This window comes from Pavona decussata, unplaced genomic scaffold, assembly GCF_977016875.1.
Source record: "Pavona decussata unplaced genomic scaffold, jaPavDecu1.1 SCAFFOLD_102, whole genome shotgun sequence".
NCBI classification, from domain to species: Eukaryota; Metazoa; Cnidaria; class Anthozoa; order Scleractinia; family Agariciidae; genus Pavona; species Pavona decussata.
Genome location: NW_028145517.1, coordinates 1,148,178 through 1,173,922, shown reverse-complemented (window position 1 = coordinate 1,173,922; position 25,745 = coordinate 1,148,178). Strand labels below are relative to the sequence as shown.

At 37.8% G+C, this 25,745-nt stretch overlaps 1 protein-coding gene across 2 annotated transcripts; it reads right to left on the bottom strand.

The window, feature by feature from the left end:
- On the bottom strand, positions 1 to 25,745 carry LOC146471514 (uncharacterized). Of its 2 annotated transcripts, XR_014866666.1 has the most exons (20): positions 25,594 to 25,745; positions 18,312 to 18,676; positions 17,625 to 17,780; positions 16,811 to 16,924; positions 16,048 to 16,179; positions 15,365 to 15,461; positions 14,560 to 14,778; positions 13,286 to 13,500; positions 12,288 to 12,449; positions 11,916 to 12,083; positions 11,086 to 11,196; positions 10,288 to 10,404; positions 9,703 to 9,793; positions 9,052 to 9,426; positions 8,768 to 8,890; positions 7,338 to 7,457; positions 5,827 to 5,961; positions 4,894 to 5,139; positions 584 to 3,451; positions 1 to 407 (listed from the first exon to the last, which is right to left on the bottom strand). XR_014866666.1 is itself a non-coding variant. In XM_085119981.1 (19 exons), exons 1-19 carry the CDS (start codon positions 25,661 to 25,663, stop codon positions 3,144 to 3,146), a joined length of 3,324 nt encoding a protein of 1,107 aa, XP_084976107.1. In that variant the 5' UTR covers positions 25,664 to 25,745; the 3' UTR covers positions 1 to 3,143. The 2 variants fall into 2 exon arrangements, 1 of the variants encoding a protein (XP_084976107.1); XM_085119981.1 differs by having other exon boundaries at positions 1 to 3,451.

Genomic DNA, 25,745 nt, shown 5'->3' with positions numbered 1-25,745 from the left:
TCAGCTAAAGCAATTCGTTTATTGGTAGCTACTAAAAACCATACAGTCATCTTCTGCAGAACTTTTGACTACCGTAAACGATGTGATTAACAACTCAAGAAGCTTACTAAAACAATTAAGTAATAAAACTGCTCGCAAATATAGCGCTCTACGACATAAGTAATTAAAAATACCTGGATCAAATATAGACCAAATTACAGCAAGATATGCCATAACATTAGTCCAACATGACTCTTGACCACCGTAAACGATGTGATATCGATTAACAACTCAAGAAGCCTGCTCAAACAATTAAGTAATAAAATTGCTCGCATATATAGAGCTCTATAACATAAGTAATTAAAAATATCTGGAACAAATGTAGACCAAATTACAGCAAGATATGCCATAACATTAGTCCAACATGACTCTTGACTACCGTTGACGATGTGATTAACAACTCAAGAAGCTTGCTCAAACAATTAAGTAATAAAACTGCTCGCATATATAGAGCTCTACAACATAAGTAATGAAAAATACCTGGAACAAATATAGACCAAATTACAGCAAGATATGCCAAAACATTAGTACAATTTTAGCATACAAATCAAGTATCATAAAATACAGTACATTAAAATTAAGAATCATTCTCAAACTGACTTGTCAAAGATGAATCAGTTACAGCTGTAAGCGACTGGTAAAGTACTCTAAAGAATTCTTTAAAGAAAGAAACATTGTTTACAATACCAACTACAGAGTTGCTGTCAATTTGCAAGTTATATACCGCGAGAAAATGCAGGAAACGATGTTCTAGCCTGATTGCGGTAGATTAAACTTACTACAATTGGGATAAGAGTCCTGTTTACTGCAATAAAAACGTGAAAACCTCTCTGTATTTTATAGTGCCCCATTTAGTGGTTCGTTTACTGTTATTTTAGTTTGACACTTCAATAAACCAAAACGATATTGCAAACCAAAAATCATGGTCAAACAATTATTCAACCCCTAGAGAGTTAAATAATCGTTTGAGCATGACTGTTGTTGGGGTATCAGATATGACGCTCGCTAACGGAAAAAAAGTAAAACAGAAATTAAGGGAAGGTGAACAGCACAGAAACCGAGATGCGTCAGTCATTTGTTGCTTTTATACTACATATAAAAACTTAAAAAAACTTGCATCACCTTTTCAGCAGATAAAGAGAACGAAAAAAACTGGTCATGTCTTCCCTTACTGTCGAACCTCTCCCTCTGCTATTACGGACAGTCCTCTTATACCGAAAATACCAAAATTCACACAATCCCTATCTCTATGTTCAAGGTCTAGTTTACATTGTTTGCTCTTGTTGTTTTCTACTTTGACTAATCGTCCAGAGCGATTAGTTTGGTTTTCGTTTTCTGCCTCTCAATTTTAAACTACTCTACGATTTATTCAAAAAACCTCAATCAAAGTAAAGGCCGTTCTTCTGTTGATGACCCTATTGTTCGCATTAAACAAATATGACCTCCCTCCGGTGTAGCACGGCCCATGTAAAAGAGAGGAAGGTGACCAGAATTTTTAAATTTTCACCCCTTGAGGGTACTTCTTAATACTCTGAATAGTATCGAAAACTGAATATCGGTGGACATTATTGATATGGAAAAATCTCAAGAGATGCCAAACCAATAATTGGTTGTACATGAAATCCATGTGGTAAGTGGTGGTGACAAGTGACGGTTTTCATTTGAGTGTCGTAGGGTCAAACCCAAAGTAAATACTCTGGCCAATCACAATAGGAGTAGACAGTGTAATAAGCCAATCAGAATTCAGAGCAAATACCTATAACCGGTGCCAAGCGCGGGAAAACGCGTGCGAACAAGTCACGTTTGATTTGGCTTATGTTTTTCATTGGTTGAGAAAGTGACGTGAATTTTGCCAACCAACCACAGAGCGTAGTAAAGCAGAACCAAAGCAAACGCGAAATAACTGTCGACACTCAATTGAAAAACTCACCAATTGTCCTTTAAACCTTTTTCCTCTCAGACTTTGTCAAAGAACAAGTCACATTACGATTATTTAAATTCACTTAAGTCTTACATTGTTCTTTAAAATCTTCTTCCTCTCGGACTTTGTCAAAGAACAAATCACATTACGATTATTTAATTTCACTTAAGTCTTACATTGTCCTTTAAAATCGGACTTTGTCAAAGAACAAGTCACATCACGATTATTTAAATTGACTTTAGCCTAACATTGTCCTTTAAAATCTTCTTCCTCTAAGACTTTGTCAAAGAACAAGTCACAATACTATTATTTAAATTCACTTAAGTCTAACATTGTCCTTTAAAATCTTCTTTCTCTCAGACTTTGTCAAAGAACAAATCGCATTACGATTATTTAAATTCACTTAAGTCTTACATTGTTCTTTAAAATCTTCTTCCTCTCGGACTTTGTCAAAGAACAAATCACATTACGATTATTCAAATTCACTTAAGTCTTACATTTTTCAACTTATTTAATTTGTTTGTTGTTGTCGTATCGTTGAATAGAGATTTTGTGTGCAACAAGCAGACTCCGTTACCCAAAAAAGTGTGACCTAGCTTGTCCCTCAGTCTTATGCACGTCAATTACTGTAAGTTACTTTGACATACAAATTCATTTCGTGAGCCTCAAGATGATCTCGGTTTCGAAACCTTTATAACCTTTTGATGTTTTAAGATCACTTTTAAAAGTTTGTGTCCATTAATTGCATTGAAAAAGGAATTGATTAATTGTTTCCGGAAAATTCTTGATTTCTAACTTTGGGTTTATTATTTCACAGCAAACACTTCCAGAGATGAGCAAGCTGGCATACTAATTGCACAAAGAACAAAACACGATGCTTTTTACCAAATGCATAACCAAAAACTACAAGACCCAAAGATGTCTTTCGCTGGGCATCTTAATTTTCTTCTCAAACTTCTAGTACTTTTTTCCCGAAATCCTTAAGGCTCACAAATATGCAAACAAAGCTGATTAAGCTCCTCATACAAGCAAGAAAAAAACCTTTACTTTAAAGAAGTGCTTAAAAGAAATTCCTGTTTTAGTTTGAATGACAATGTTTGTGAGAAAACAACTCAACACAACTAAATCAATAGATTTCAGTCAAATAAAAACTGAACTGGTGTGGTTTACACGACATTCAAGTCTAAGCAATCACTTCATAGTAAACCTCTACCTCATTTGGGTTGAAATTATAGCCTCCGGACCAGATATTATTGTCACAGTAAGTACTGTAGTACATGTTACAACTAGTGTAAGAATTCCAATTGCTACTTGCATAGTCTGCGACATGAATATCATGCCCATTGCCAAAGGTTGGACCATAGTAGTAATAGTTGTATGTGGCGCATTCGTAACTAGTGCTTACGTCGTTTTTAAAGTATCCATATCCATAATAGTTTCTCAGTGAGTATATGAAGGCGTTTGTCGAGTACACGTATTGTCCACTAGACCCTGAAAGAAAATAAAAGTTGGAAAAACGATTAAATATAAATTTGATAAGGGTGCGTCCGCAACTGACCTTATCTTAGAATTTATGGATTGATCTCATCACTGAGTGGCAGGAATTAAATAAGAGCCACTGAGCTCTCTTGAGATAGTTGTTTTACGCTTATTACTGTCCTTGGCGAGCTCCAAGGCGAACGTACAGGGTTGTTAGGTGAAAAACGTCATTACTTTTTGTGACTTTGATGGATTGTGCTGATGCCTTGGGATTGTGAAATGTACCTTATGTTAAAAAAAGGAAAGGAAAGAATTTTCATTTCCTGGGACTTAACATGTCCTGATACGACAAGGTTCAGTTACAAAACTTCATTGAATTCATGAGGAAACATAGGTGAAGTACACAAGCTAGTCAGCTGGATTGCAAAGTTAGCTTGTGCACAGCCGCTCACCCTCCCACCCTCCCCTGAGGAGTCGAGTGAACAGGTTTGCACTTGCTAGAGGTACATTTTACAGTATCGGTCACGTGTAGCAAGTGGCTGGTCAGATACGAAATCATTAACGAATTGCCAACATTTTTGCCGTCTTTTACAAGGGCAATATTTATCTAATCAATGTAAGGGTATATTTTAAGCCTGGTAAACACGAGAATGTTGTTTTTAAGTCAGTGGTACGGGCACATGACTTGAAAAAAAAGTCGGAGTTTAAATGTGCATATGCTAGACATTGACATTCACATCCTAGCAGAATGCAGTACGTTTATCACATGAACCTACTTCATTATGGGATAGCTTGCACGGTTCGCCTTTAGCTCCTGCTGGGAGAACCCACATTTCCTTTTTTTCCGAATATACCTTTGTCACTCACTGAATACCACATCATTTTGATAACCGAAAATCTAATTGTTATTTACTTTCCATTCAGTCGGAACAAGAGAAAGATTTCTCCCATACAATTATGAACAAAATGGAATTAAATTGCATCATGTTTTTTTTTATCCGTTTCAGTTGACTGTGTACCGTAAGCTGTCACCCACGTGACCGAGTGGGTGACAGCGGTGGGTGTGAGCCAACTGGAGGTGTCCGTTTCAGTGGGAGGTTAAAAAAGTTAAATACTTCAGCGGTAGGATTTAATTTGATTTCTTACATTTTTAATATAATATAAACAAGGGAAAAAAGGCATATCGTTGCTCAATAAGAAATGAGGTCGATAAGCGTTTATTTCTTCTGCAAATTCATGAAATTTGCCCGTTTGTCGCCTTCTCGTGATTTTAATTTTGGCCATAATTGACCGTTCCTGCATCTTGCACCCATCTAATTGTAGCGCGTTTAGCGAATTTTTGAAGATTTAATAAAGATTTTTCACGGAAACCTCCTAAACGTTCCTTGGAAGGTTCAGCTCCGGCTTTAACGGCAGTAAAATACTAATGTACCATTATTACATAGTTTACATACATATCCATGACTGGTCGGTATATCCTCCAAGAATGTAATAGCTTGAAACGTGAATGATGGTTACTGTGGGTCCCTTGTTATCACATAGGCTGTGAAAGGTCGATCCAGCCCAGCCATCACGCGAAGCTCTCCAGCAGAGCACCCAATAACTCTTGTCCGAACTCTGTAAGCGGGGAAGAAGCCAGGAATTCAACTGGGACATCATGCTGGTGTCACCGGCCAAAATGTGGGAATCATCAAGGCCACCTAAAAGCGAATTAAGAAAATGAACCATGCCTAAATAATAATGACAAAATAAAGTGAACTCAATAATAGAGAAAGAATAAACTGCAAAGGACCGCGAACTAAAATGCTGCAATTTTACGTAACTGGTGCCGTCTTGTAAAATGACGTCATCCACCTGTTGTTACTTTTGAGAATTTTAGCTTCCCGCTCCCAGCAAAAAGAGTCGACTTGACCTATAGAGACTGCCCCCTTTTTGTAGGATAAAGGATGTATATATGTACATACATGTATGAAACGTAGAGGCGAGAAAGACGCAAAGTCTTGTGTTTCGCTAACAACAGCATTTACAGTTTACAGGATATGATTGATATAAAAATAAATATCACTTTTTGAAATTTATTTTTATTTTTATTTTTTATATCAATCGTATCCGATAACATTTTCAAGTCTCACGCATCTCCAGGGAACTTTCCTTTTACCGTTCATTAACAGTTTATATACTGACAGACTTGCATTGAGTTCGCAAACTTATCTATTAAATCTTTTTAAATCAAAATACTTTGTTTGCCCTATCGCTTCTACTAGCTTGTCAGTTCAGTCAGATACAACGTAAAAGGCCCATATTTTGAGTTTAAAATGTGTTGAGTTACTAAGCTTAAAGAGAAACTCAAAGTCTAGGACACAATAATTATTGTAGGTGTGACTTACGATGAGCGTAGCAGTGTTTCCCGTCTCCAATGTGATGGGAATTCACGTCACAAGTGCAGGTGAATGAACCTGCGGTGTTAGTGCAGGACGCGTAGGCGTCACAGTCATGAGTGTTGAGTGAACATTCATCCATATCTAGAAAAGGAATGATATTATTAGGAACGATATTAAGTAGGGATGCTAAATTATCGAACTCTAGAAACGAACGATATATTAAACAATTATTCCAGGAACGCGCGTTGAACATGAGATGGTAGATAACAAACGAGGCGCGTATCGCCGAGTAAGCTATAATCGTCTCATATCCAACAAGCGCGTATGAAATAATTGTTTTATTAAAAACAGTTAAGAAATATTGCTAGATCTTGCTGATTTCGCTTTGCAAGAGCAACCAGAAGAGAATTTAATGGCCGCTATTTCTCGGGCATGGTATTATGGCTCATACACCATGGCCGCTAAACCAATCAAATGCCTGCAATTGCATTATACAATGATCCAGTTTTTAATAATTACAATTATTCCACGAAAGCACGTTGAATATGAGATGGTAGATAGCAAACGAGGCGCGTATCGCCGAGTTAGCTATAATCATCTCATATCCAACAAGCGCGTATGGAATAATTGCTTTATTCAACACGGTCAAGAAATATTGCTAAATTGTGTAGATCTTGCTGATTTCGCTTTGCAAGGACAACTGGAAGACAATTTAATGGTCGCTATTTCTCGGGCATGTTGTAATGGCTCATATATCATGGCCGCTAAGACAATTAAATCCCCTGAAATCGCATTATACAATAATCTAGTTTTCTAATAATGGGAATTATTGCAAACATGACATGTAAAGAGAAAGACCAAGAAAAGCTGAGCTGCACGATTTCAGTGTGTGATAACATGGAGACTCCTCATGAGAGGACTAAATACTTAGACATTAGCAGGAGCATCTATTATGGTACCTAAATCAGTCTACACGTATGTGATAAGGAGAAGTTACAAGTTGATCACTCCTGGGACCACAAGACACATCATTAAAGACGATGGGGCGCAGAACGATTTACAGAAAAACTGGTTGCCAGAGTGTTGTCATGGAAATCAAATCTAGACGAATCCGATGGCTGGGCCGCGTACTGACAATGGATCAGACTCGTATCCCTAAGGTTGCCCTGAGTTGGACACCTTTCTGATAAAAGGAAACCTGGTAGGCCAAAAACCACCTGCCGCCGAACTGTTATGGCTGAACTTAGTGAGGTAAAACTCACGTGGGGTTGGGCACAACATGCTGCGCAAAACAGGGCTAAACGGAAAGATATTGTTGTTAACTTATGTCCCACAGGGGATGAAGAGGACTAAGTAAGGGACCAAAAGGGTTAAACAAGGTATGGTCAAACTGATGTTGTGATGAACACTTCCTTTACTTCCAGGGTAGGAACGCAGGGTCCCAAGAGTTCTGTTCTATAGTAAAGTAAATTTTGCAACGCATGTTTGAGGTCGGGACAGATTAACAAACACCTAACCTCGACAGGTTCGTCCGTCCCCAGTATAGCCACTGTTACAGACGCATAAGTACGACCCATCTGTGTTGTAACATGAAGAGCTGCTGTCACACGAATGACCTGCAGAGCATTCGTCGATATCTGGGAAAGTTAACAGAACAGAAAAGAACTTAGCCAAGCTTTCATCCTTTATACACTGTTAGTACACCGAATGACTAAATTCCTCTTCTCCATTAATTTCTCTCAACTTCTTTTACAATAACTGTAACATAATTATCGAACTAGTGGTGGCGAGAATTTGTATGTTTATATCTGCATTAAAGGGTTAACAAGGGCTATACGCATCTGATAATCTTGGTTGATAACAGGTTGGTGTCTTTAAGTCTAGGTTGAGTTGTTTTCACATCCCGTTTTCCTTGACGCTTGAAATTGTCGACGTGAAATTGTCCCAGACTTATCATAAAAGTAACAGAGCACTTCGAAGGAAGTTGGGCCCGATATCATTATCACATGGGTACAACACTCGATACTGTCGATACTCGCTCTGCAGCTCATGATGAATGAGGGGTGAATTTCCTCTCAGTAAAAATCTTATTACGGGTCTATGAAAGATATTTACTTCATAAGTTCTTCTAGCGGTTTTAACCTTTATATATGGGTGTTGGGAGGCAATGCAGAATATTTAACAATTATTCCACGAGCGCGCGTTGGATATGAGATGATAGATAGCCAACGAGGCGCGTAGCGCCGAGTTGGCTATAATCATCTCATATCCAACAAACGCGAGTGGGATAATTGTTTTATTTAAAACAATCAAGAAAAATTGCTAGATCTTGCTGATTTCGCTTTGCAAGAACAACCAGAAGGCAATTTACGGTCGCTATTTCTCGCACATGGTATAATGGCTCATATACCATAGCCGCTAAGCCAATTAAATCTCTTGAATTGCATTGTACAATGATTTAGTTTTTAATAATAAATGTTATTGCATAAAAGCGCGACAATTACATTACCATTTGTGCCACACATATTAAGGACGGTGCCTACTAATACCGAAGTATTTTTGTGCGGTTTATGACTATGCGGGAAAAGCAGATCTTAGCAAGGCTTACTGGAATCCAAAAAGAAAATTGGAAGTAGCCACGCATTTTTCAGAGATAATTAAGCAATAATATTGCTACAAAGCGCCAAAATATGAAGCAATGTATGGGATTTTTTCCTAATTTGAAGCTTCATTATCTCTGAAAAATGCATGGTTACCCCCAATATTCTTTTGACATACCAAAAGCATTTGCTAAGTTCTGCTTTCTCTATGTAGTTTTAAACCGTGCAAAAATATTCCTGTATTAGTAGGCACAACCCATAGGAAACCTGAGTATCTTGAGATGCGCAGAACGTATGCGCAGTAACAATAGTAGGCACCGTCCTTAAGCTACTCTACAACCTCTCACCTGTACACGATACGCCGTCTCCGGTATATCCTGCAGAGCACTGGCACTTGTAGGAGCCCACAGTGTTTGTACAAACTGCATTCTGGTCACAGTGGTGGTTGTTTCCGCCACATTCATCAAAATCTTATTGAAAGGAAAGAAAAACAAAAGCACCAGTTTTTTCAATCGATCAATCAAGCAACCAGTCGGTCAGTAATGCAGCCACTCTGTCAGTCAGTCGTTCTGTCGGTCGGTCAGTCAGTCTCTCAGTCAGTCAACGTCACAAAGCAAAGGCTCTCCAATACCTCCAGAACAAGTGTAATTGTGGCAGGCATCACATCCCACATCATTCCACAGAAAGCTATGTTTTACTCCCAATGTGTGAACACAGTCTTCATTGTTGAAGTTGTTGGGTTGATTCGCTGCCCAGTAAGTAAAATCGTTAGCCTGATTATCAGCCCAGACAAAAGTCCCCTCTGAACCTCTGTCATTCAACCCAATCCAGCCCTTGGCACCATTCATGCGATGCTGTAAATAGACATTCTCTTCTTGATTTCTAACACTGACGAGGTTGGCGCTGTACGCTTGGCAGGTTTTCTGAGCCTCGGTCCAGTTCTTGCATGACTGACTAGTTGAATAGCAGATACCACCAAAGTACGACCAACCAGATTTACACACGTCTGCATAAGAACAATAAAATCGCATTTAATGCATAATGTAATTTAAAAATTTCCTGACAGTACAGTGCAACGTGGAAGTGTTTATAGATGCATTTTGCTGTAGCTCAGTGGTAGAGCACCCGAACTAGTAATCGGAAGGTCTTAGGTTCAACTCCTGATAGGAGCACTCGGATTTTTTTCCGAGTATGCCTTTGTCACTTATTTGAAGGTGTTTGTATGTTACTTTATATATGTGGAGGGCAATAATACTACATGGTTAATTTGAAAAATGGTTACCTGCTAGCACTACATATGACACAATTGCGGGATCATGCCGGTCTGCGAATAGTTCCTTAAGGCAAATGCGGAATTCGCTTGTCTTGATGTGCTGAGGACAACAAACAGAGCATGGTAAGGCAGCAGGAAATGGGATGCTTTTCAAGAACGGTTTTACCAAGAACGTCACATGTTAAAGGGGAAGTCTCATGGGGTTTTTGACCTGTTTGGTTAAAAATGGTAAAATAAGACTTTCACGTAGCTACAAAACAATTTTAGAACAACGAGAGGAAAGAGATCAACTCAATTCGTGAAAAGAACAACTCGTGATCTGTTCTTGCGCATTTTGAAAACAAAAATGCGAGAACTTGAAAAAACGTTAGCCTAACATTTTTCAAGTTTCAGTTTATTCCGAGCAACTCTGTCTCTAACCAGAGGCACTAATAGACAGTTCAATTGCGCTAGGGTGATAATTTATAACAAAACTAGACAATTATTTTATGTTTCTGATGACAGAAAAACATTTTTGGGTGTTGAAATGACATCAAATTCGCCTGATACTTCCCCTTTAAAAATGGTCAACATTTTATTACTGGTTACTCATACCTCTATCCACGCAGTTACAGACATGTATATTGGTTTTAGGTTGTCCCCGTCCGAGTTATGCCTGGCTGTTAGTATTACAACTGGTTCCTCGTCGTAGTTTCTTACAAACTGCACATCCTATATAAATATCATTGAAATTTAAAGTAAGGAGTAACAAAAATATTTAGTTTTCAAATATTTACCAGTAAATGGTACATAAATGGTTTACGCTACTGGTTATGAAGGATGAAGGTAAAAGGCAATTCAGATAAATTATCAATTTGCAATGTATTACGAATTCAATAAGCTACGATCAACTGAGCTAAGACACTACTTTACCTAAAAATCATATCTGACTTTTTGAAAGATTTTATTGTGGACGGTATAGATAAAACCCAGGGTTCTCATGGTCATGCAAACATCTGGAACAAACAGGGGATTTTATGTTTGTCTTGCCACAAGGTTTACAAAAAAATTTCTTGTTGCGAAAGGTAATGTCCCTTTTTTCACAGGCCTTAATTTCAACAATGAAAGATTTATCTTTGATGGTGTGGGAAAATTGGTTTTTGGTCAGTGAAATTCCGCTAATTTTTTTGTCCTGATAAATGGCAACCCTGAAAGAACGGTTGCATTGTTTCTTGAACCAAAATATGTTTTTGATTAACCTTGCTTGGTTTGTTCGTCGTTATAGAGATACTGTCGTATATTCAAAATCAGGAAATTCCTGGGCGTTCACTCATTTAAATAAACTGAATGATTTCAGTTCCAAAACAGTTATTCCACCGTTAAGTATTTTACTTCTCAGAGTTATCGTCCTACCTTACAGAATGCACCGTTGTAGCTTGAGGAAATGGGGCTGTCGTTTGGAAAGTCGACGTTGCTGGTCTCAGTAAACAGAGGGCGATGGATTTTTTCGAAAGCCATCCAGCTCTGAGAAAGATAAAATCTTTTAATATCAGCTACTGCTTACATAATTTGGAACAACTGTCTTCGTAAAAAAACATACCCTAACAATAAAGCAACAACAGCAAACAAATAAACAAGAAAAAAAAAAAAACAGGCAGGAAAACCAAATTAAATATCAAGCAGAGAGCGACGGATTGATTCGAAAGCTATCCAGCTCTGAGTTAGAAAAATATCTTTTAATATCAGCTACTGCTCTTATTATTGGGAACAATTGTCTTCCAAAAAAAGCCCTCCCCCCCCCCCCCCCCCAAAAAAAAAAAAAAAACAAACAAACAAATAAAAACAACAACAACAACAAACAAACAAAACAGACAGGAAGACTAAACAAACCAATTTAAACATCTGGGTGGAGTGATATTAAAATAAACGTAAAAAAAGTGTCAGTAATAGTTAAGACATGCATAAAGTTACATTTCAAATGCAGCTAAAATTAATGGTGAGTCCATCCGGCTGAACAGATCGCAGTTGGAAAAAAAGATCCCCATTTCACGCTGCTTACGTTGGAAGTTTGTCTACGAACTTCCGTTCACCGTTTATTTTAAACAAAACTACAGACTGCTACTTATTAATGTGTCATCCTTTAGGTCTGCTGTGATTGGCCTGAGCAACAAAGTTGGTCTTGATTTTACGACACTCAATTGAAAACTGCAACTGAACAATTTGATAGTTTGTTATTAACATACCACAAAAATGTCTTCATGCAGACCATCGTAGTTCTGCAGCTCACGGAGGCAGATAAAGAAGGATGAACTTGTGGCATTTTCTACCCACAAACTGGCTGCATCATGCTTGCTTGAGGCACTGACATGATTTGCCGTTACCAAGACTGTGGGTGTGGTACTAAATTTACCCTGTTTAAAGAAGGAATTAAACGAAACATCAGATAAAGTAAGGAATGAAGTGTATTCATTATAGCGACAAATTTTGAGGCAAATTCAGAGTCAATAAAGGTTCAGGCTGAAGACTTTAATCTACGATTAAGATTACATACATTTATGATAGATTAAAAACAGGGTGTTAAAGCACAACGTAACGGTGTATGTTTAAAGCCTTGCCTGAGGAAGTGTGATTTCCTCGCATTGAGATCCGGTCCACCATTCCGGCAGTCGTATTTTTCCTGCAACGCCTCCATCCGGTGCGCCCTGGTAGGCCATCCAATCCACGGTCGCAAACTCTTTGGTAGATCGGTCATTTCTTCCTGCCGCTGTCACGCATACCTAAAGTATAAGAAGTGGAGTGGTTAGACTAGAAAACAGGCAACAGTGTCAAAAGCAACTTTCTGTTTTCTATATGAATACTTTACATTGGAGTATTACTCAAGATCAACAGAAACCACAGAATGCGCTCGAGGTCTTTCTAAAGACCTGACCCATATGTGATTACATTGGAATTAGCCTATGACTGGCAAATCAAACAAATCCTCTTCAAGCTCTGGCAAAAACCCAAGAACGGTGCCTCCTTTTCCTAGTGCGTATTAATACGCTCTGTGCAACTCAGGATGGTTCGAGAAACTCGAGTTTCGTACGGCGGTACCTGCTAAAACAAATATATTTTTGCGCAGAAAAGGCAGGTCTTGGCAAAAGTTCAGTTGGAGTCCGAAAAGAAAATTGGGGATAACCACGAATTTTTTAAAGATAATTGAGCTTCCATACCTCGTTTTGTGTTAAAACGCTTTTTAGAATTGTTGTTGCTTAATTATCTTTGACAAATTTGTGGTTACCCCCAGTTTTCTTTCAGGATTCAAATAACTCTTGCTAAAATCTGCTTTTCTCGCATAGTCATAAACTGCGTAAAAATACTTCTGTATCAGCAGGCACCGTCCTTAATATCATTCGTGATTCTCTTATTAACCCTAAAGCCCCTTATATCAAAGAACAAATGCTCCTATTTGTCTCCATACTTTTCTAATAAAAAATACTGGAGAGAAGCTGTTAAAATATCAAGACCTCTGGGGTTGAATAAGCATTGATATTACAAAGAGAAATTTGATGCTGATCACTGTTAGGGCTGAAAGGGTTAAGAAGTAGTTCAAGCATATCGGCATTAAAATTACCTTAAAATTCTTGTGACTAACAGTTTCCACCCAAGACACTGTAGCCTCGTGAACGTAATTATTTCTGGTGATGTTCCAGTAATTAGTCGTTATTTGCACGTGCACTTCTTTGTCCGGATAGAACGAAAAGGGCCGGAAATTCACATCTTCACATGCTGTTTCCGCCCATGATATGCTCCGAGTTAAGGTTACTCGTCCTCTCTGAACAGGAAAACCTAGCAGAGAAAACATTGCAATACAAAATTTTCCATTAGAAGAAAGTATTCAAATCCCCCTTTTTTTTTTGGAAAATCAATACACTGTAAAACCTTAAGGTCAATTAGGAATAACAGCATGAAAATTCTTTTTCTGAGTATCCATGCATAGTTTATAACATCAAAGTCAATGAACACTAACCAAACAGGACGAAGTAGTTCCCTGACAAAGTTTTGAAAAAGGCGTTTGCACAAATATTAAAAAAGGTTATTCAGCTACAAAGGCGGGTTGATCTACGTCGGATTTTCCCCTATAATCTGGCGGGACTGCAGGACTGCTCTCCAGACCTTTTGAACAGTTTCGATATCTTGTTGACATACTGCAGTGGGGTTGTTCTCCTTAAACTGACACTAGCTTTCCACTCTCCATAAATTTCGATAACATGCTGCTTTCACAATTAACCTGGTTTCTTGCATCTTGTAAATTGGGATCCCTGTCTGGTGTGTTGAGATATGGGCGATTTGCATTTGTACCCAAACACGTATTTGCGATTTTTAATGTTTCTGGGAAACTTCAGAGGACTTTCAAACAATTGGAATATAAGTCTTTTTTTTAACCCGCCTCGTACCGTCCATCAACACCTCGTAAAACCAAAACATCGCTTCGGGAAAAAAAGTTGGTGTGGTCTTTAACATCAAATGTAAGAGCTGTGACGCAGAATACATCGGCGAAACGCGAAGGATACTGGCTGGATGCCAGATTGTGAATCAAGGGACAACTTTCGACTCTCAATGCTTGTAAAAGGAGAAGCTTAATTTGACTTTCAGTGGGAAATTAAGCAACATAGATATGCTTTATTTATGGCTTCTTAAAGGTGTGGTATTTGAGGGCATAGTATGCCAGACTTTATGCCAGACTTCGAAAAATGGTGCCTATTCCCGTTTCCCCGCCTCACATTATGCCTCTCCAAACAATAGTTCAAACACATCCCTCCAAACAAATCTTCTGGTTCACTAGTCAGTTAAAGCCTTAGCAATTCTAGCTAAACGTTGGCCTGTTGAGAAAAATGCACGACCTACCTGTACAACTTCCCGGATGATAGAGGGTGTGGTTACTCTTGCGCTGACATAGGTCCAGGAGACAGAAGCACTTGTTCTTAAAGGTAGTCGAGTTGGACGAACACACGGGCTCCTCGTATGAAGGGCAATTGTCATCACACACACAGCGGGCATCAAATGCGTCGTACGCCTTGCAGATGGCATGGTATTCACATGTAACGTTGTTGCATGGATCGATTTCTTTGGGTGCGTGAAAAATAAATGTTAGTGATAGTAACGGCTAGAATGATAGTAAAACACGCTACAACGGCATGGTAACTCTTTCTCATAATCTTTCCTCTTATCTTTGAAAATGTTACCGCTCATTAATTAATAATTCATGCTAGAAAACAAACTCAACAAAAAGAGGTTTGGAATGTGATCTTGATTATCATAAAATAAAACCCTTTAATTGTATACATAGTTTTTCTTATATTAAAATTTCCTTTCCAATCCAATTAGGCCCTCTTCGACGCTAGAAACTATACTTTCAGAAAATAACCCTTTGCAGAAAACAACCCCATTTCCTCAACTAAGCTACTCCTCTTCCCTGGGTTAATTTTAAAAGCACCCCATTAAAATGTGTAAAAGTAAGCCCTCTGACAACGTAGTCAGACGAATTTGTACATAGCAAGATAAGATTGGAATTTTAAACTCCTGGGGAATTTCTTGTTTATTTCAGAAGGTTTAAAAAGGACAAAATAGGAAATTGAAGACCGAGGTACGCTAATTCCAATAAACAAGTACTTCTTTCATACATGACTCTCTTACAGCTGACAATATTTACCTCCGATAACAGCGAATTCCACTGTTACTGGGTCGTGGGAATTGCTTATTCCTTGACTGTCCTTGATGCACACTTTGAAAGACCTCCGGGTGATTTCCTACATCAGAAAGGAATAACTTGTTGGTCCTTTTGTTCCGAGAAACCTCAAGCAATTACACCCACTAGGAATTTTTATGCTGTTTTAAAGCGAAACAGCCTTGCTTTGTATAGTGAATGGTCCAATAGACCTTATTCCCTTCGTTGTTTTGTTACCCCGTTCAAGATCATTGACGACACTCTAGTAAGTAGTTTCTTTTAAAATTAGTAATATTCAAGCGCTGGTATGCCTTCTTTACTTCCAAAAAGATAAAGACAATGATCGATTCTCCAGAGAATGTCACGTGGTTTGTAATGGGCAATTAGCATATAGAGCGCATAATTCTAACACTTAAACAATGTTATGCATCTATAAATCCTTAGAGAGGCTCTTGTAACCAACTGAAACGGCTTCTATGGAATGCGTGTGCATAATCAGGAATTTGGGGAACAAAATAAACGAGAAAGAGCCCTTTCACGTAAGCAAGCGCGACGTCACGTGCTAGCCCCTTTCGATCCAGAACGTTTAAGTTCAAGTCCATAGACCTAAATTTAAAACAAAATGACTGAAGTAGAATTTAACACAAGAGCTAGTTATGGCTTTTTACCTCTACCCAAGCATTTAAAGCGTTGCTGTAGCGACCGTCTGACTTGTCCCACAATGCACTGGTAGTGTTGTCGTGGCTTGCAGACACCAGGATACTGGGCGGCTCGTAGAACGGGTTCTCGAAGTTTAAATCCTAGTTGAGAAAAAAATAAGGGAATTTTTTATTTTGACTAAAAGAAAATTAGGGCATTTGATCAAGTTAACTTAACAAGTGCAAGCCTTATTTATGCTGACTCAAGGCCTTGTGATAAGATTCATTAGCACGATTCGCCCCAGTATCATATCATTGCCAAGATTTCAAACCTTGTGCTGATATTATTTTCTTTCCATAATTTCGTCAGATAGGTTTTATCTTGCTCGAAAACAACAAGCAAATACGTTGTTAGATATCTATAGGATAGAAATTTGCTTGGCAATGGCAAGAAATAATGAAGGAAAAAGCTGTTTCATGGCCTATCCCCCAAATACAAAATCCATTGAGGTGTTGTTGTCCGCTGGTAATTAGAACGTTTAACAGAACCCCAACCAACATAATTAAAACTCAAATTCTATCAAAAAAGAAAAGGTTTTTAAAGTGCATATACTAAGCGCGGACTGAAATTGTACCATATTTTATTTTAACGTTCAATATACCTTTTTAACAGGTGAAGTAACTTACGATTCTCTTCTCCATTCTAAATTCGATGAAAACAGAACACCACGGATCGAATGATCAGTAAACCCCATCCCCAGTACATTCCCGCTATTGCTAAACCAGTCCGTACCTGGCAAAAAGCGTAATTATTTTTCTTGTTCGGTGCACCAAGTCCCGAGAAATGAAGTTTTCCTCGCTCAGTAAAGTTCCAAGAGGAAGGGAGTTCGTCATATGCCAGCCAATGCTGAGAAATTAGTCGGAAAAAAAAATACTTGTAAGCTGAAGAAACTGTTTTAAACCAACTAGACCAATAGCATGTCGAAAGTTTCATCTAAAAGTTTAATTGGATTATCTCAACTTAAAGAAGTATAACCACGACTGGTAGATTGGGCCATAAGAACACCTTTTCAAACCGACCAGAGCGAATTTCAATTGAGTGTCGAAAGTAATTTGGTAATTGCTTTGGTTTTGCTTCACTGCACTCTATGATTGGTTAACCAAACTCGTGCCAATTTTTCAACCAATAAGAAACTAAACCAAAACCAACCACGACATGGTCGCACGTGTTTTCCCGTGCTTGGCGCCGGTTACATTCATTTGCTTCGAATTCTAATTGGTTCGTTGCGCTGTTTAAATGTGCTGTGATTGGTCAAAGTTATTACATTGGTTTTGGTTTTAAGACACTCAATTGAAACTGCTCTAACTGTGTATGATTTAGTCTATAGGCGTCTCGACAAGGCAAATTTAAGTTGGCAGACTCATGTTGGGAACTCCAGACTCAAAGATTGGCAAACCTGTGCTTTCGAGTTTGAGCTTCTACTGACTTCTACTGATTGTCAGTGTTCTTGAATTGTTTCTTTGTATTACTATTTTAAAAGGCCTTTCGTTTAGATTACAATTTTCTTTCGTATTCACCTCAACTGAGGTTATAGATATTTGCTTACCACTTTGAGGTCTGAATGGATGCCATCGAAGGTCATAAACTCCCTCAAACAGACGACAAACCCATTTTTTTGGACGTCTTCGAGCCATATATTCATCGAATCATAAGGTCGGTCAGAATGTTCATGTTGTACTGTTACAAACACTTGAGGCTTGTTCTGGAATGACAGAAATTAATCAATATTGAAGAAATTAGGACTTTTTGACACATTCTCTTCACTAAATTAAGCCGAGATCTTATTAGCATTGGGCGTGAAAGGAAATGCTGTACCCATTGCAGTAAAACACGTCTACAAGTCATCTCACACACGAAAACAGCCACCCGAGCTTTGTCGAATCTATTTTCCTACTGTGTAGCAATATACCTTGAAATATGTGTCAAGCGTGATCTTAGTGCCAAAAGAGTTCAGTTTGGTCTTCTATTTGCTCATTTCTATAGTTGCATGGGAAAAAATAAGGGCAATGGGTTCTAATTAATCAGATAATTTGTAGTTTAGCCAATCAGAATCAAATCCACGGATCTAATTGTGCTTTAGCTTTTCTTGCTTGTTACTTTTTGTGCAAGTTCGCTTTGGGTTGAAACCCTCCCCGTACTTTCCCGCGTTTGCACCGATAACGTGAATGCTTCGTGTCCTTATTTTATAATTGCCGTACTCGCAATTTTCTCTATGGTCAAGATCATAGCTTACTTTTGTCTGACTGCCAAGAGATATCTGCTTGCACTGCGTCCTCGAAGTGAATTCATCAAAGCCCACGATGCCTGAGTGTATGCCATCATATGATCCTTGGAATGCAAGCCAACTGATCACAGACGCACCACCAGAGCCACTTCCCGCCTCACGCACACAGGCTTCAAACCCGGAAGTTGACACCGACTTTATCCATAATGCTGCTGGGTCATGAATCTTGATGTATTTGCTTCCGTGGCTGAGCGTCAGCATTACCTTAACGTCATCCCAACCTTGGAACTGCGTTTTGAAAGATACTGACTGACAACCATGGTTGTTTTGCGATGTGTCAGTAATGTTGACTTTTCCAGCTTGAAAAACAGCGGCTTTATGAAAATGGAAACAGAGGTTCTTTTAGTGTATATTACTGACTAAGGCAAATCCACTTTATCTTTTAGATACTCTAATATGACTCCGCCTCCGTCATGTCTGCGTTATAACCCCAAATTGTAGCCAGACAACCTGAAAATTAGTTTGTATTTTCTTTCATATCCGGCGGAGGTCAAAATTAAAAGCATTTGTTCGAGCATGCTCTTCAGGCCTTTTTGTCTGTTGTTCATTTTTTGTTTTTGTTTTTTTGTTTTGGATTTTGTGAGTTTGTAGATATTTTGTTTTTTTTTTTCGAAAAAATATAAACTTTCAAATAACAGTTTAATGCCAAGTTTTACCTAAAAGCTCTATTGCTTAAATTAGTAATTGCAATCTGTTGGACCAGGCCATAAAATGTATTAATGCCTGAAGTTGTTGTTAATATTAAAGATATTAAGATATTAAACAAGGTTAAACAGACTCTCAGTTTTTTGCCTCTCAAGGCAGTTACGTGTAGAAACAACATTTTCCAGATTAATGTGATTGGTATCGCCTTTAAGCTTATTTTAGTTTCTAGATGAATAACTAAACAAAACGTTAAAAGGATTTAAACAAAGGTATATGAAGGCGTAGTTGCTTACCAATTTAGCCACTTTCTCGGTTTTTTCACTCCACCAACAGCCCAAGTAAACCTTATAAGCTTCATCGTTAGAATAATAAGCCGCTCGGACAAGAACGTACAGAATAAGTTGAAATGGAAAAATGATCAACTTCGAGCGATATGTGCACCCTCTCTCGATAAAAAGGTTTCAAATCGGTGTTCGACTGCTCGTCAGGTTAAATCATGATTGAAAATCCCTTACTTTTATGCGAAATACTGTACAAAAACTCCCCCAGATTTCCGGCAAACGTTGGAATCTGTTGGAACATTATTTGCCAGGCGTTTCTATGACGAGAGAAGACTGGGCACTATTTGTGTACTGGGCACACGGTATTTATCATTATTATATGGCTGGCTCCGCGAGCGGGCAAGATGAGTCAAAATTGGTTAACCGAGCGGGCAAGATGGTGCTATCTTGCCCGCTCGGGATTACCCGTTGCCCGTTCGCTTGGCATCGAAAGTTTAATCCCAACAACAATGCAATCTTTTCTTCGATTTTCTCGTTGTTTTGGGGGAAAACGCTCACTAAAAAGTTCGGTAAACTCTCAACATTTACCTAAACGAAAGGAAAGAGAATGGAATCGTCCTGGTGTAGTGAAAATGTTGTTTCAGCTACAATGAATGTGAGTTGAACCGGTGAGTTGCTCTGCGTGTAGTATTTAAGATAGAGTTGATTTTGTAAAAACAATTATCTCAAGTCGAGTGCCAAATTGATAAATTCTCTAGGTTTGCAATGATTGTATTTAAATCATAGCGTAGTGAAAGATGCGTTAAGTGTTTAGAGCAGTTCAGAAAAGTATTTTTCTCAAGTTTCCCGAAGAAGCTCACGTTTTTAATTTAGCCGCGTCTTGCTTGTTGTAAACAACAAAATCTTATCAAAGTTTCGCCCAGTTTTCTGATTTACCCGCTCTTTTTTTCGGCTTGTGTTTACATATAATCTCAAAATCTATTGTTTCATTCAAGAATTAATGATTAGAAGCCGAAAACTGTGTAAAAATGTTTATTATTTACGCCACCGTGCGATCAGCTGAAAATGGCGAGTTTGCCGGACTCTATTCAAATCTTCCCGCTCTTGCGAAAATCTAAATTTTTCGTTCTCAATAATTGTACACTCCCTTTAAGCCATTATAAAGTTAGAGCCCTAAGATAATTTAGGATTCCTCGTTTTCCACGATTACATGCTAATCCAAAAATGTACTGAAAATAAATCTTGCACCGGCCGGCTATGAAGAATTTCTTTCCGAGTAGAAAAGTTTCATGTCCTGTTTTGTTTTGTTGTTGTAGTTTTAACTTGAAGGTAAAGCCATATAATAAATCCTTTATTGACCAAGGTTGTTCGGTCAAGATGGCTGGATATTGGCCTCGTTCTTTTTTTGCGTTTTTATGGACCTCGACTTCGTCTCGGTCCATAAAAACGCAAAAAAAGAACTTGGCCAATATCCAGCCATCTTGACCTCACGCTTGGTCAATAACGCATATTTATATGCTTGAAACATCTCTTAATCCTTTGATAAACAAGAAAAGAATAATGGTTTGATCTGGAATGGACATTCTTTGGACGAAGAAAGATCATGTCAGACGAAAGTAAATGAGTTACACTAAGCAATTCAGAGTTTATAAAACTGAAAAATGGTAAGATGTATTTTTTTAGTTAGTGACACATCTACCATTTTATATTCACGAGGCAGTAACACGTAACATTCCATTTCTTTCAACTGAGAAATGCATCGCAAATCTTCGTGAAAACCCACTGAAAACCCGTAAATTGACCATCTCGAGAAAACTTACAAGTAAACTGATATCATGTTTACTTTCAAGCTTAAAAGCTTCGAAGTTTGAGGATTAACATATTCAGCCGGCGGTGGTGGATCGGCTTTTGCTGCTTCGCTACGATTTAATACACCTTCATCATTAAGAGAAATATAGGATTGATTTCACAAACAAAGTCGGTAGCCCTTGTGTTCTTGTCGATCTATGACACTTGAAAGAGCTCCCGAGTGAGACGCTACAGGACATGTTCGTTGAGAATAATCTCCGCCTATAAAAACAAAGGATTATTTTCATCGGGGCAATGAAAAGATCATATCAGTTACTTTGTTGATTCATGTCACTTTTTTAAGTGTTTTAGAATGCGGAAGCAAAGAAAAAAAGAGAAAAGTATTCAAAATTGACTGACCAAGTAATACCATGGATGTTTGAAATTAGCCGCGAGGTTAGATAATGCTACCGTGATAACAAATGACGGCCAAATAGTTCAAAGAATGATAAAGATAAAAAAGTTTCGTTTTTGAAACGTTCCTTTCGCTCAAAAGCCCCAAATCAAAGCTGAAGTAAAGAATAAGCAGCGAAAATTCTGAAATGGTCACACATTAAGGGTTTCATCCAGAGACACAGAACGTTAGAAGTACCTTCTAAGTTGAGACATATTTATTTTAAAAAGGACCCCAGGAAGTTACTGCTTAGCAGCGTTAATTGGACGGGTTAAAAAGGTCAATAGGACTATCTTGAAGAGTAAAATAGACCGAATAACGATACAGCACCAGACTGCAAACCTAGAGCCATATTTACTGTGGGACCCAGGGTTCGAAACTGACAAGAATTGACAAATAAATGGCGATTTATGTAAATTTCTGTGCAATCCAAATTCCGTATTCGGTTATGCCCCCCATTTTTCGACTAGACAGAACGACAAATTATGACTTTTTTTTTATAATGCAAACTCTGTCAATCTGTTTCTCAGTGTTTCTGACTATCGATCACCATCCGTCTGTTAGTCCAGAGGGTTTGGCCAAAAAGGCTTATGAAATATCTGAAATAAATCTCTCATATGCATCAGAGTTTCTGCTCTGGATAAATTCAATGAAACAGTTGTACTGAAAAGAGATTATACACAGATTTTCTGGCAGCGAATTTCGACAGAAGGTTTCGGACAGATGCACAAAGCTTAAGAATCATTTCAATTGAAATACGGTTGACGCTTCTTGTTGCAATTACAATAAGAACAGATAGAACGAAAGATTGTACACCTCTCTCCTTGACAATCTGTACCAGAGTGCCATTTTTTTACTTCTGCCATAATGACGAAAAACCTATCTATAGATGCAATTCAGATATATAATATAGCTTTCCCTTTTCTTCCGAATTTCTTAATTAACTTTCTTCTGTTTTACTTTGTTTCTTTAACTCAGTGAGGAAATTTACCCCTAAAATTGTGAAATACATTCGGTCTTGAAAGGTACCTAACAATTATGCTTATGTTATCTCACATCCATTAATCAACGAGGTAGTTAAAAAGCTTGAAACGTGTTTTTGATGGAAACTTCCTTCTCAATGAAAAAGTAAATGATTGATTTCGTCCGGATTCAGGAGTTAATCAAGAATGAAAGCAGATAACTTCACGAGGTATCTAGTAACGTATTTCAGTCAGCTCTTCGCTGTTTTAGGCTTGGATTTATCCATAGGAAAGAACTCGTAGGATTCAGTTTTACCTCAATGGTAATAAGCCAAGTCAGTTGTGCTAGTTATGTTACTTTCAAAACGTTTCACAGCTTAAACGCTTCATAGCTTTCAGTGTTCACAGATTTACATTAACAAATCTCAAATAGAAATAGGGTTGTTTTTTCTGACAGGAAGAAAAATATTTTGTACAGAATACGTAACCACACGATTTCTAAGGCAAGCTAAAAGAGTTTTAAAGAAAATTAAAGTTAAAAATAGCGCGATTGGACATCGCTGGAAATTACACTATATAAATAAAGTATTATTATTATTATTATTATTATTATTATTATTATTATTATTATTATTATTATTATTATTATTATTATTATTAAAAAAGTGAGGATATCGAAAACGTAGTCAATCAGCGTGGCGCTATACTAAATTTAACTCATCGGCAAAGCAAAAGATATTTAGTTACACAGTGGAATGCTTCATGTCACCTCCTGACGCGACATTTAAAAGTTAAGGCAATTTGAATCTGCAATGCTACGGGTTATTAATCCCGTCCAAGAAAATTAAAAGATGATTCAGTCCAGGCCATTGAAAGACTGATTCAGTGATATCTGCGGTCAAAATGGGTTCATCAAGTCACTTAACACACTTTTAAAGCATTTTAACGTGAAAAAAAAAAAAAGCCTTCATATTGCCTAATACAGTGAGCTAAGTCTGCGATTACCTGAAATTTCCACATATATTAGAAGAGAAACAAACCCAGCATTAATCTGCCAAACTGAATAAGATTGATTTTACGGAATGAGGAAGTTGAGAAGCGATTACTTTTAATTTGCTGGAGTGACGACTTCACGGCTGGGAGTCAAATGAAGGTTTTACTTTGCTTTCTGGATACATATGAGCTAAGTAAATCAACCTCTAGACAGTTGACGAAAAGCAACAGATCATGCATCTTTCGAAGGCAAAACTGTATTAAAATTTAAAGTGAAGCAATTAACGAGATTAGTTAATCTAAAAAGTTTGAAATTAAACGGGTTTCAGGATTAAAGCAGTGCTAATAATTCTCGTCTGTGAAAATAAAGTTAAATTAATGAAATTGATGGCAAGAGGAAGTAAGTTGTCAACACCAAAACCACACACCCCTTCACCCCAAGGAACTACTACAAACCAAGAATAAAAATTGAGGAAAAATTCATTTAGCAGAAGAAAGTTAATTGATATAAGCAATGTACTTACGAATGGAAAAAAATACTGCTAAATAGTTTCATTTGAATGTTGACACTTAAGGATTTCATTCTCAGGCCAAAACGTCAGAGCCTAACAAACGTAAGTAAACGTGTAAAAGCAAGATATAACGTACTAAATGAAAATATGGTTCCCCGGCGAGGAGTCGAACCCTGGTCTTCTGCATTCAAGGCAGACGTGATAACAGTTACACCTCAGGCGAACCCACAGTGAAAGCGACCGAAAAAGCACAGCTTATTCTTGCATTTCACTTAGATCACGGGGTCGTTCACTCAACTCGGAGAGTCTGATTACACTTAGGATCGACTAACAGCGATCTGAATATTTTGAATTAATATAACAAATATAGCCGGCATCAAAGGAAAGTTGTACTGATCAATAGTTTCCATGTAAATAGTCTAAGATAAGGATTTCATTGACATGCTCAATAGTTAGAGCTATCCTGTCATAACAAACAAAGCGCTGCTAGACAGCTATTGCTTGAAAGGTCACACATAGCGATTCATCCACAGGCTGAAAACGTGCAACCACTTTACTCGGTTCAGAATGCTTAAATGGGGGAGTCGATTAAACTGGTTGAAAAAGACAATTAAAAGATGACTTTTGACAAGTTTGTCAGACTTTAAGTAAAATGTCAGAATTAAAGTAAAAGAAGTCTTCGGATGAGGAAGCTAAGATGAGTTAATGAGAAACCCTGAATAAATATTATTTTTCTGGAGTTAACGTCCTAATCGCTCAGACATGTTAATGCTTATTAAATGCCGTAAGACCTTTTGGTCTCTATGGATTAGTGAAAGCCAATACTTTGAGTAAACAAACTCGTTCTCAAATGAGGTCAGGCGTTTCCATTTTCGTGCTGAACCGATCGCGCGCGCAAACAAAGAACGATAGATTTCTTATTTAATCCTTTGCTAAAGACTAGGAAACACTATATTTGGCCATTTTTGCTTATGTTTATCAAATTCGAGTCCTTAATTCGGTGATGTGGCTTGACATGTCGGTTCAGTTTGGAATTCCAAACATCTCTCTGACATCAACCAGACAAAATTCGATTATGAGTTGAATTTGACATTCGGTCATTATCTGCTTCCCTACAGCGCTCGAAAATACTGTTCGGATGAGATCAAAATTCCAATTCAAAGAAAACGCGCATGATCAAAATTTAAAGAACACACCCCAGCTATCGTTCTTTGCATGGTGTCAAATTTAATGCAGAGTTACGGAGAAAGAATTACGAGTAACAATGTTTTGATTCTATGGAAAAGCGATAAAAAAAAAATGACTTAAATCAGCTGAGCGTTTCTGACGAGGATGGAGATAGTTAATGTGAAAAACGGGTCTGTGTAACATCTTTTGCATTTTGGAAAACAAAAAGAAAAGCGTGTTTGAATATAAAGGGGCTACAAAATATTGTTTTCATGAAACTCACCCCAACGGATAAATTCGAAGATCCGCGTTTATTTTCGCTGCATGAATGTTTAGTGTCGAAATGAAAAATGGAGCCATTTCATACAACGCTTTTTCACAGAAACTGCCTACAAATTCGAAATAAAAGATCGATTTTTGGCCGCTTACCTTGAATGAAATACATTTGCAGAGAAAGCACCTGGACGGCGAAGAAAGCGAAGACTTGCTTTGCTTGCATCTTGCTTCTTGTACCGCTAGCTTTTGCTCCAACCTCTAACTGATAGCTCAGTGCCTCTTGGGGCCCTTGGCATCTCTATTTA

Excerpts from the sequence above, each read along its gene's own strand:
- LOC146471514 (XM_085119981.1), bottom strand. The coding sequence starts at position 25,663 with ATGCAAGCAAAGCAAGTCTTCGCTTTCTTCGCCGTCCAGGTGCTTTCT. Across the intron at positions 14,779-15,364 it reads GGAATTCGCTGTTATCGGAG|AAATCGATCCATGCAACAAC; the intron begins GTAAATATTGTC and ends ACGCACCCAAAG. Across the intron at positions 5,140-5,826 it reads GAAACACTGCTACGCTCATC|GTGGCCTTGATGATTCCCAC; the intron begins GTAAGTCACACC and ends ATTCGCTTTTAG.